Genomic DNA, 12813 nt, shown 5'->3' on the forward strand with positions numbered 1-12813 from the left:
AGAGTGAGTGAGTACAATGGTCCACTTACTACTCAGCTTTGTGACGGTTTGGAGGAATAGTACAGTATGCATATTTAAGTACCACAAGCATGGTGTACTGATTGTAGGTGTTCGACCAATTGTGGAGGTTCGGTCTGGGCCAAAAAATGCCAATGGCCGATTTTTTGTCCCAGTCCAGCCCTGCTTGTGAGAGACAGATTAAAAGAAATAATGGTCAAAGCATCAGAGGCCAAGATATACTAACCTTTAACCCCAAGTATGAGTCACAGCCCAAAAGCACTGGATCTGCACTTCCCATAATGCCACTCAATAGCGTCTTTCATGAGACCCTCTGTGGCTGATGAATATCCAAATCTTTCAGGCTTGACATTCCGTTTGTAACACAAAACTTCTGTTACATCCTGTTTACATCATTATGACATCTTTAGGATAATTTCCCTCAGACTTCAGTGGACTGATTTTCATGTGTATTGGTTCCCCTTTAATGTTTGAGCCATCAGCTGTATTTGTATCCATGCTGAGGCTAAAAACATCACAGACAACCAGATGGTGAGAATATAATATGCAACCGTAAACATTTAATAACTAATAACTTCCAAACTTGTAGATGTGACTCAGACATGAGTAGACATGACTCAGCTTTATTCATCGGTCTTTTGGAATAGAAACATTTTCATTTTAACCAGGGTTTTGATTTGAACCAGCTTGCTCATGCTCACTACAACAAGACTCTTTTTCAGCTTCAAACGCTATTTCATATTTATTTATGTGCTTATTTATACCAGTTTAAAATCACTGACTTGCAGCTATATTTCTTATCATCATTTGTTTGGTGCCTTCTACTTTACTTAGTCTAGACTTGGTGCCCTTATGCATGAGCTCTAAAACCTGAGTGAGAAGTGCAAATGAAAGAATGCTAGTTCCCCCTCATGTTATCATCAGCCACCCTACACCCCACCATCCCCCTGCCCAGGACTAAGCAAGGGGTGGGGGTGGGTTGAGCTCAGCTCCCAGACTGTGTGGCATTCCTGAAATGAGTGCTAGCTCTCCTGAAGCTCCCCTTTCCCAATCCCACCCCTGCTCTTCCAGGCAAGAACTTTCCCCCTGTCGCCCTATGCTGCTGCCCCACACCCCCCACAGACTGAAGTAGGTTTGTCCTGCACCATCTCACATGGAAAAAAATACAGTACATGTTATCATACATGGATAAGGAGGACTGGAAGTTACTAGAAGTCATTTAAAATAACACATATCAATCATGCATAATATTTATCTGTTTATTTGTCTATAAGTGCATCTCAACCACATTAGGTTCAAACATTCAAAGTCACAAAATATGATTTTCACTCATATTAACTTTCAACTTGTCCAAAATGGTGATCGAAGCAAGTCAGTAAATCTTATCTTATCTAACAGGCACAGTTGAGGGTCAACCTCTTTTATTCGCAACCCCATCAGGAGATCAAAGTTCACTGTGAAAGTTCGACTGAGTGCTAGTGTATTAGATTGTTTATCCATTATCCCTTGGATTGTTTCGGTCATCTGTGGCTTGTACTTTAGCAGAAAAACTTTCAAATACTGGCCTGTTATATTTTCATGTCTGTTTCACTGATCTCTACAAACTGGTAATACTGTATGTGATAGTGATTCAACCAAGCCACTTCTGCTTTTGCAGTACATTTGGTGGCGTAAACACTGAGTCAAATAGGTCTTTCCAGGAAAAATGTTCTTGCAAAACAGCAAGGGGTGGGATTTACAATGAATTTTACATTTGGCAAGTATAGCGGTTTATTTGGAATAAATAAAAGAAGAAATGGGTAGCCAGCATGAGCAGTAATGGCTGCCAGGATAGAACAGATAAAGAAGAGTGCCACATACAGAAAAGCTAACTTATCACTGGAGACATACTTACTTACCTCCCGCTTCCCCCTTGTTGTGTGTGCCTGTATCTCAATGTTTATTCCTACCTTTACAAGTGTGCCCATGTGCCTATTAGTGTAAAAACTGTTAAACCTTTCATCTAGTTGTTCCTTTTCTTTGGCAAATTTCATTTAACTATGAAATAATAACGATTATGTCTTCCAGCTTGTAGTTGCTGAGTTTCTTTTTGTGTTATTTGTTACTAATTGTTGTCAGGTTGACATTTTCCCTTCTGCTTTCAGTATGGCACAAATGTCTTCTATTTTCCAGTCAAGAGAACAGGCTGACATGCAAACTACCCCTACTTATCACTTTTACTCATAATGTTTTGCCCCATTATTCTTAAAATTAATTTAGGCTATTTCAGCCTTGAGCTTGAACTCTGGTGTGCATGTGTTCTCCTTATCCATTTGTCCATGCCTATAACCTTCCTCAAGGTCTTAATGAGTATGGTTCACCTGGTGTTTGCATTGGCACTATGACCCTAGAATGCAGCCAGGCATCGTACTCCTCCCTGGGGATCTGGACCACATGCTCTGTGGCAATCTGTCAGAGAAGAAGAGAGATGGAGGCAGGATAGTTTAAATAGAGACAGACACAGATGGAAATGTATGTTGATACTGTATACCATTGGTTGGCCAGCAATAATATCTGGCCCATGGCCAGATTACATTAATAGCGGCAAAAAAACAAACAAACAGCTGAAATAGCAAACATAGGATGATGTGGACCAATCGCAGGCAGGCGCACACTCCTACACATGCTTAATTGTGAACATGTAAATGATCTCTTCATAATCAATTTGTTGAAAAGGGAGAAGCAAGTGGGAATTGAACACGCAACCCTATAAAAGGGAGTCCTGTGTACTACTGACTGAGCTAATTATTTATTATGTTCTGGCCTGCCATCTAATGAGCTGAAAAAAAATTGGCCTGATGCCAGACTTATTTGCCGACCCCTGCTGTATATGGTTAAAAGTAGGAAATAAGACACAAATGTACAACTGAAATCTAAAAACTGATGATCACAGAACCATTGAAGTAAGAGATACTGAACTGTCTTGTAGAATAAAATTAAAAGCATCTTTATGTTGGCTTTGTAAAAAAAAAAACTCCTGGCGACCAAACCAAACTATACTTTGGTTTCCCAAACCCTGACACCTTTCCCCAAAACAAACTTGTGCACCAGCAATCCCAGACATCCCCCAACCCAACCCTCCTGAGCCAGCAATGGAAACCAAAACAAGTCATCTGTGGTCTGTAAGATTCAGTATTGGGCTTCAGAGAGGGACACCGTAACATACTGTCCTTCCCACTGACCATCTGACTCAGTGAGCTAACTTTACTGTCCTCTGGTGTCATTTATCAGTCGGCTTCCTGTCATTACACCTCAGCTATCTGCTCTGGAGTCTGGAAAGGATGTATTGCCCTCATTTCTGACCGGTAGGGGCGTGTTCAGAGAGTCTGGAATCTGTTAGTAGGAGGGAGGTTCGTCCCTAATTGATGGTTTAGTGGGTGTGACCAAAACTTTACATTCAGGCTTAAGGTTTTGAGGGAAGATCAGAGGAGTTAAACAAAATCCCACAATCAAATCTCTTGATGGACATCCGCCCTATGGAAATACATCTTTAGAAATGATTTAATGTGCGAACAAACTACAATTGTTAAATCTGCTACCCAACTGCAATAAGAATTTGGCATCATACATTTTTAACAACTGTTGAACCTTTCACATTTACGCTGTTACCAAGCTCACAACACAGCATCATCACATTCACATTTCTTGCCCATTTCCAGTTGTAAATATCCATAATGTTACAAGTAATTGGGACAATTTCAGCTGGTCTGAAAATTTTAATTCTGAACTTCTTAAACCTCTTAAAATGCTACTTCTTACCATAATATTGGAAATCAGCCTTCATGACCAAATCAGAAAACATAGTTTGCATTTGTACCATGCAGTGTTGTGTTCTGATCCTAGCATTTATTGGCAATGGAGTAAACTACACATTTACCACATGACAAAGTGCAAGGTGTTCTGTCCCCAAACTATATTGTTATTTCAGACATTCAGACATGAATTTGACTTTATTATTTCATCATATCTCATTTTTAAATACTATCATTTATTTTATTATTTTATTTCATTCTCTCAGAGTAAGCTGTGGGAGAGAAATGATAATTTGTTGCAGCAATTCCTTGATAGTCATTGAAATGTTTGCCAGTTTCCAGAAACTTTATTTTCTTTGTGAAATGTGGTGTTTTGTGTACCTGGATGGCCACACACAGCTCAGGCAGACAGAGCTCCCACGGCTCCAGACCCCCCAGCACCTTCAGGAAGAGCTGAGGTCGAACCCTGAGGGTCTGCTGATGTGCAAAACCACTCAGCTTCTCCAGCACCCGGCTTACCCCACGCTCCCTGCACACCTCCTTGGGCAGTCTACTCAGCAGAGTGGACAGCCTGGAAGAAAATAACAAAACAAACTTTCAGATCCACTGTCATGCTTCATATAAGAATATGGGGTTTATTAGTTGTCTCCACATTCCACACTTGAAAATGTCTTCAACAGGCTGCATACCACATATTGTTGCTGTGCTTGTTTTTATTGTTGTTGTTTGAAGCCTCCGTCTCTTGGGACACGCAGGCCACATGATGAGGAAGGCCATGGGGTTCGACCACGTGACACAGGGGTCGATACCTCTGGAGGCCGCTGCTTAACCTCTCCCTGGGTGGGAGAAGAAAACTGAATGAAAAAAAGAAACTGGAAGAACCTGTAAGAGCTCATCCTATACTCAACAAATGATTTATACTGTAGTGACCAAACTGTTTGACTTACAGGTAAATATGTACTAAGCACACAGACTGATATAACAGCGCACACACGGTTGTTACATAAGTTGTAGAACCAGTCTGAGGGATGTTAAGGACGTTAACCCTCAGAGTCAAAGTAAAGCAAAGGCTCAGAGAATAAGTGGATGAAAATCTATGACATAATAAAACATGATAAGATCACATCACTTAACACACAATTCAATTCTTATGTCTTATGATATATAAACACCTAATCACATTTGATTTAGTCATAAATTACAGTAGAATATAAAAACTGAGGAATTTAAACGCCATCTGCTCTGGTAATGAATGAATGCAGCAGTATGCAAATTTCTTTCCAAGAAGGGTTCATAGAAAATTAGTTTTTCAAGAGAGACTGAGATTGGTCTGTAATTGTCAGGAATGGACCGATCTAAATTAGGTTTTTTGATCAGAGGGTGAATGACAGCAAGTTGAAAGCAAGCTGGGACGTAGCCATTGCTGAGAGCTATATATACTCGAGTGATAGTTGGGAAAACCATTAAGAAGGAATTGACTGTTGGGAATTTGTTGGGATTGGATGTTTTGCCAGACCTGGCTTTGAGCTCCAGGATGTCAACGTAGCTCTGAGCCATCTCCTCAACCCTTTCGGCAAAGGCAGCTTTCAATTCCAGTAGCATGGTGGCCTTGATGTTGATTAGATGGCTGATGGCTAACGAGGGCTCGGCAGGACAGCTGCATAGGGAATACAAAGACAAACAATATTTATTGTTGTGTTTATAGATTTATAGTGATGATTCGGCTATACAGTGTCTTTGTGTCAGCTTTTTTGATATTGTATTCCAGCACATTGAATTTAAAATGAAACGAATGAGTATGAGGCTAAAGTGCAACTCTTAGCCTTAATTGGAAATGAACAGCGGTTGAATTACAGTTTGTTTTTACATAAAACATAGCCCCAAAATTAAATTGCACCAACTTTAATAGGACAAATCAAAATCCACTTAAATAAAGTCATCATATTTAATATGGTGTTCATTCTAAGACCCACAGATCCCAGCAGGCAATTGATGCTCTGCCAGGCCTGTTCTGCACCAACTTTCACCTCCTTTTATCCCCATTTAGATTTTATTATAGATTTTCCAGACTACAGACTAACACACAGTATCACAGTACCTATCCACATGTATCTATTTAACACATAGGGTGTCCATAGGAACCTATGCATGCACATGGTCTTACATCAACACATAAATATACCTTTATTTTAAAAACAAAACAAAACATTACTTTAGAGGAACCAACGAAATGGTTGAGACCAGGACTGAATAAAAAAATGAGTCCAACAATGACCTTGTTATATTACAAAGATAAGACGGCAGGAATGACCTGTCCATAAGCCATTCCCTCCTTCTTGCTTATTTAGGTAGCCTTTTGCCTTCAGTCTGGTCTGTAACATGTTCAGCTGAACTGTGGTCAGGTGACTGATTTTACCAGTCAAGCACATTCCACTGTTTGGACCCAAAACTCGCTGGTTGCTTTGTATGTATATTTAGGATTACTGTCTTGCTGCATTGCCCTAAAACTGGAGGACTACATATAAAAAGGGCTGTGAGTCTTACAGCACTTTAACCTAATAGTTATTGTTCCATTTAAAATTAAATGTGCAGTACAGAGCCAAAACAACATAAAAATGTGCATCCATTCAAATAATTATGGGTTGCCCTGTATGTTTGAACTGTATGCATACAGAAAAAAATGTGCACATCCTGTAATTAACAAAATGTCTTAACATGACATATGAATTACGGTTGTGGAAAGAGGACGGTTACAACAAGTAACACTTGTTTATAGAAGAGACTGTTAAAATAGGGATAGGTCATGCCTATTAAAACTGAGACTGGATACTACAGATATTTATCTCAGATATATAAATAAACTCTGGAGACCCGTTTCCTAAAAGCACATAAAGGCAAAAATAACATTGACATATGTTCTAATGATCTAGGTTTTTTTTTTTTTACATGTTTTATGCAGAAAATATAAATCTGTGAAGGCTAAGTTTTGTATTTGTTGTGGTGTTTATTATGGAGTGTTCAAAGTTTGCACATCAACTATTGAAAGACAAACCTTGTTGGGACAAACTCACAATTACTGAAAGCACTGCCGGGAGAGAAATGTGAGAGAGAATAGTTATCTGGTACATGTAATCTGTCATTAAATGGTGGCAATCATGTTGTCAAACCTTTAACAGCCAAGGTAAATATCAGGTAGTAGAAAGCGCAGGTGAAATGTACCTGATAACATTTTACAACATGCCCCTTTGTCTCCTCATTCACAACACAATTCCACAGACGCATTACAGCAGATTCCTGACATAGTCTTTCAGATCACTGCCTTTAAAGCCGTGACCAGGCCAGAAGAGGAATGAAGATGAGCGGGACAAAAAACAGAAACACAAACTGAAGGGCTGCCAAGACAGAGCAAGTGAGAAGAGTTGAGCTACCACTGTAGCTTTCTTTTCCCTGCTGTTGTTTTCTAGGGTCACAGGAATATTGCTCCCGGACGTGATGGACTTTTGTCCTTGTTACGATTAGCTGCTGTTGATCTAGAAAATAAAGCCCTTGCTACTGTTAGTTATTGCAAGTGCCCAAATCATAATAGGAGCCCAGCCCTGAGGAACAACAGCAGTCAGGGGTAGAATTTAAGGATTTATGGCAGTAGGCTGGTAACAATACCGGGTTGTTATCTTTACGCCATGTTTATCTTACAGTGTTGCTGAAATAAAAGTCACATGATGGAGGCCTGCTAAAATGTAGATCATTGCAAGCAGAACTTACCTGTTTGCTAAGATGCTGGTTTGTGGGCTTTGGCGCTCTTTCTTGACTTTCTGGTGGACATCTGGCAGTGCACGAAGACCTAGAGACAAACACAACGCTTTAACTTGACTTTTTTTGCTTGCTCTATCTCTCCTTGTTTCATGCATCTGTACATTTTATCATGAATCTCTAAATCTCTCTAGCTCTAACTTCCTAATTTTTCCTTATTGGAAGAGTTTGCACGACTTTACATCCCCCTACATGTGATATGGAGTTGCAGGAGAGCAGGGATCTGGGGCAGAAGTAACGTAAAGTCAGGGTTTCTATTATTCAGGATTATTGTCTAAAAAAGGCTCAACACCTATACAATGCACTTTCCTCCATGCAGACATTTCTCTGTTGTTCTCTTACTATGTTCCAACCTGCCTCAATATACAAATGAATATATCTGTCAATGTGTAACAATAACCGTTGACCTCTCAGGTCACCTGGTATACCTGCTGTTTCAAGGGTCAATTCATAAATGGGTAAAGCTGTTTTGCATGCTCCTACTTCCTTCCCTGATGACTTGAGATGTGCCTTCCTGTTTGCTTGCTGTGGATGGCTGTTAGATTAGAGCTTGTACAACTATTAGAATCCATTTATTTCCACAAAGTTACAATATGAAGACAAAATGCCTAATTGTCTGTGTTGTTTTTTCATCTATAATCTCATAGCTCCCCCTGGTGTTCACATGTCATACTACACCGTGAAATTGATAAAGAAAAGTTCATCCTAATATGTAATCCCACTGAAGCAGCAGCTAGTTTATACATAGATGTCACACACTGTGATGATGATACAATAAGTCTTCATGAGGCTTCCCTAGAGTATAAAGCATTCATTAAAATGTTAAATACCAGCCTAAATGATTCAACTTCTCTATGAGCTGTGACAAAATTAATCACAGTGTGGCAAATCACGGAGATGAAAATGTATAGCACCATTTCTCATGAGGAGGAGCTCTAAAACCTGCAGCCAAAACTGTAATAGCCAATAACTTTTGCAAATTGGCTGGTTTTAGATTGAATAAATAGAGTTCTTATTTTAATTATCCCAAATGTATGTGGCGGATTAGTTATCTGTACTGCTGGAAAAAAAAAATACTGGGGGAGGAAATGCAAAGATAAACCTCTTAATCAGAGTTTTACAATTCCTTTTTTCATCAAAGAGTTTGAAAAACAACTTTTTTTCCTCTCAAAGTAAAGAACTCCACTTTCAACTTCCTTTACCAGACAAAACAATGTAGTGTGGGCAGAGCTGCACATCTCCACTGGCCAATTTCTGGATTCGAGACATAATTCTGGGGATTAGCCTGAACAGAAGTTAATTGCTTTAAAGCAATGACGCTGAATTAATCCTTTGATTTTCTGACTTCTTTTATGATTAGAGCGAGAGCGCTGGAGAGAGGGAAAAAAATGTGAGAAAGAGAGGAGTACTAGAGAGGAAAAAAGAAGGAACAACAACGCCGACAATGACTCAGGCAGCGACAGCTAGCTGAACAGTCTTTCATCAGGAGGTAATGATATGAAACCTGTAATCTACAGGAGGCGAGGATGGTGGAAGAGATCAGTTGACTAATTATACTGTGCTCTGAAGCCTGAAGCAATGCAGTCTGGGAATGCAGCGCAGGGCACAGGAAAGCAGAAAGGCTCTGATCACCCAGCTGAGTAGTATATCGTACAGACCCAACTCTTATTTTGGTTTCCATTTCAGACTCAGCAGGTGGTGGGTAAATGTGTCTGTGTGTGTGTCCATGAGGTTGGACAAGGAATTCGGGTGCCACCACGTTTCTTTTCTGCAAAGCTGTCTCTATCTCTGTCAGCAGGAATAACGTGACTTTTTAAGGCTCTGTGATCAGTAGTGCAGGTCATGTTTCCATGACCATGGAGCTCAGTTTTTCACCTTCACAGTGGGCTGGGCTGGTTCTTGTATTCTTCTAGGTCCAGTTTGGATTTAAATTTAGTTTTTGGGTGTAGGGGGTCTGTTGTGTGCCATTTGCTCATATTCTCTGCAAAGTGCAAAGTGTTGATGGGAAATGGACAGGGTCTTTTCCGTGCTGTGCATTCTTACAACAATAAGGAGATGAGTGAATGTGACTGCATGTGGACGCCGTCCCTGTATGCCATCCAGAAGTGACTCAAAGACCTCCATTATATATGTATATATCTACATAAATAACTATATATTGTTCCCATATTTTAAGTCATTATCTGTTTAGTTCTCTGTGTGTAGCATGAAGGGTCTACAAATTTTCATTCGGTTATACAATCTTGTGTTGTATAATGATAAATAAACTACACTGTACCATTTACACACAGACTGTGCACATTAACATTGACAAACTAAAATTAGATTTTTGTCTTACATATATATGTGATTTCACGAGCTTGCCTGTGCTGTTTGTATGAGCTTGCATGGTCAGTCAGCAGTGAAAGTGCTAAGTGTCAAAATCTTCACCTCTTCCTCAGTCATTTTGAAATGTTTTGGTCGCTCAACCAATTCAATTATTTCTTTATCACACAATATCTCTGCATCAAAAAAAAAAAAACTTGACAACTTACACTCTGAGGAAGGCCGGTCTTTCTCCTCTGCTGCTCTTGAAAGCTCCGTGTCCTCCTCAGCGCCTGGCACCAGAGAGGACACGCTGCTGCCCACAGTGGTGGAGGTGAGGGCCGAGAGGGAGGCCACACTGAAGGAAGACTTTCTGCAGGTGCGGAGGCGAGCAGAGGAGCTGAGAGGGCGCCTGGGATGAGCTCTCCGAGGCTGTTGGAGGGAAAAAGGGAAGAGGATAAAAGGTTGCTTGGTTCGCAATAGCACACTCATAAAGCATGTGTTTGATTTACCACCTGGACAAAGAATGAGCGCACGCAGGGACGACTAACCAATATTTGTTGTTGTCACAAGTGTAACAGACTTTACAACCCATAGAGGTCAGTACAACAACACCATAAGATTAGAGTGGAGTAACTCATGCCGAGTTATTTACTTCTTTAATCCTAACCTAATAATCTAATCCTAATCTTTAAACTTGGTCCTAATTTATTTAAAAGAAAAATCCACCCTTGAAAAATAATAATAATCTCATGCTAGATTTTGGGTTATGCTTTATGTAATTAATTTGTGGTGCACATGATTGTTTGTGTTTTTGCCTTGATTCTTCTATGTTTTGTCAAACATTTTGTCAGTTTTATACTGCTCCCCTTGAATAAAGGTTAATTTATTTTAACTGTATCTTTTAAACTTCAAATGTCAAATAAACTTGAACTTCAGTGCATTCTTGGAGTTACAGTTTTCAGTGATCAGGTGTTTTAATTACTTTCAGTCTAAAGGTAGACATATGTCGTCTAAAGACATGTGACAATAAGGGCTACTACACCCTTTCCCCAGAACATAACATCCCTAATGGAAGTCTTACATTGTCATTTATTGAGGCTACTATCAACAGAGAATCTAAATCTCCGTTCTCTGTGTATAACTGTTGAATGTCGGCACAGATTGGTCTTAGTTCTGAGGGACTGACTAAAGCCTGGCAATAAATACTGATGATGTATCTTTTTGAAAGTTTTGGTTTTGCATCAAGCTCCATTTTTTCCATCATGCTAGAAATATCTCTGTGTGATGTCTAGCCATCTGTGTTTTGCCAGTTAGTCATAAGAAAAAGTAAAGCAGACCAACAAACAACACAAAGAGCAGAAAAGGTGAAACGTTCATAAAACACTATCTGTTTTTTTAAAAGAGAATCTGTTTTCTTTAAAGCCTAAAACAAAATCTTTAATTTATATCAGCAGAAATATGCAAACACACACACACACACACACACATACACAGGCTGACAGGCAGCTGCTTAGCACACACCCATAGGTTGACCAATCTCCCAACTCAGGACGACATATGAGCAACAGAAAGCAGTCAGACACGTCTCTCCCTCCCCCTTCTCTCCCCTATGCCCTTCCCTCTCTCCTGCCTGTCTGTCAGCAAAGACCCGGGCCTTAAGTGTGTGTGACGTTCCCATCAGCCTAATTATCAGGGTGGAAGGAAGCACAACACTTCAGCAACCGCTCTCCAAATGTCCTCTACTGCCACATACTGCCATCCCCTACGGAGTAAGAGTGTGTGTGCGTGTGTGTGAATATGCTTTTTGCTTACTGAATTAGTCTGTGGGTGTAAGCATGCATGTTTGACTGTTTAAGGAAGTATGCCTGTGCATCAAGATTTAAGGTTTAGAGTCTATTAAGTGTACTGCTCGAGCATGAGTGAGTGAATGCACCTGACTTTTCCTTTTCTGTGTGTGTGTGTGTGCGCGCGCACCTGTGAATGTAGGTGTCACAGTGCAGGATTTCTTTCTTTCTGCAGAGCGTGGCAGGTAGAGGACTTTGAAAGATAAGTTCTGGGCACACTCCAACCTTCTGCTGAAATCGGAGTTTGTCCAGAACTCATGGGGACAGATGGAGAAAATAAATACACTTCACGGCCAAAAGTATGTAGACACGCGAACATTATGACCATATGTGATTGTTCTCATATTTTGGAACCTGACTGCAGGGATTTGCTCCCATTCTCAAGCATTAGTGAGGTCAATCACCGTTCCAGGCCAGTGAAGTTCTTCCACACCAAACTGAGAAACTCCTTTCTTTATGGACCTCACTTTTTTATGTAGAAACAGAGCCTCACCCAAATGGTTGCACAGAGTTGGTGACATACTTTTGTTGTGGAGAATGAAGATTTTTCATAAGGGACATGTTTTCGTTATTCTAAACAAATCCCATTAAAAGACCATAAAAAACAGCATTACTCCCTCTCTCAGTATTTTCCCTTCCCTACCCAGTTTATTCTCCAATGTACTTTTTTAAAAACACTTTTCAAAAACATTTGGCCACTGTATTTTTTTATCAAATATATTTGTCTGGAACTATTTTTAGCTGCAGATTTGGGGCTATAGTGCATCTTTCCAACAGCAGACTGGTGTACGTGGGCCTGAGTCAAAATAAACTACAGTGTGTGTTTATGGTTACGAAGGAACATGTCACCCATTGCAACAGTGTGGCTCAATGATATTTGATGATTTTTAATAGTTTTTGGACAACGATAGAGCTCTATGGCACAGACAAAAGCTGTTAGTGGGGTTTTGGTCTTTTGATAGCAAAGAAAACAGCCACATACCGAAAGTACACAGAAGTTTGGGGACTGGGGTGTCCACATACTTTTGGCTATATAATGTACA

At 40.0% G+C, this 12813-nt stretch overlaps 1 protein-coding gene across 1 annotated transcript in view; it reads right to left on the reverse strand.

Annotated features, from left to right (window-relative positions):
* Positions 1-1252: 1252 nt before the first annotated feature.
* Positions 1253-12813, reverse strand: part of LOC119892438 (coiled-coil domain-containing protein 60-like) — a 34406-nt gene continuing 22845 nt past the window's right edge. Inside the window, exons 7-12 of the mRNA XM_038704676.1 lie at positions 10154-10355; positions 7572-7650; positions 5326-5466; positions 4499-4645; positions 4191-4380; positions 1253-2466 (exon numbers count right to left, since the gene is read on the reverse strand). Of these exons, the coding sequence (XP_038560604.1) occupies positions 2353-2466; positions 4191-4380; positions 4499-4645; positions 5326-5466; positions 7572-7650; positions 10154-10355 (873 nt within the window). The 3' untranslated portion in view covers positions 1253-2352. The remainder of the gene's footprint in view (positions 2467-4190; positions 4381-4498; positions 4646-5325; positions 5467-7571; positions 7651-10153; positions 10356-12813) is intronic.

The sequence above is a fragment of the Micropterus salmoides genome, unplaced genomic scaffold (genome assembly GCF_014851395.1).
Source record: "Micropterus salmoides isolate LMB-PRFRI ecotype aquatic unplaced genomic scaffold, ASM1485139v1 Ms_hic_scaffold_7, whole genome shotgun sequence".
Taxonomy (NCBI): domain Eukaryota; kingdom Metazoa; phylum Chordata; class Actinopteri; order Centrarchiformes; family Centrarchidae; genus Micropterus; species Micropterus salmoides.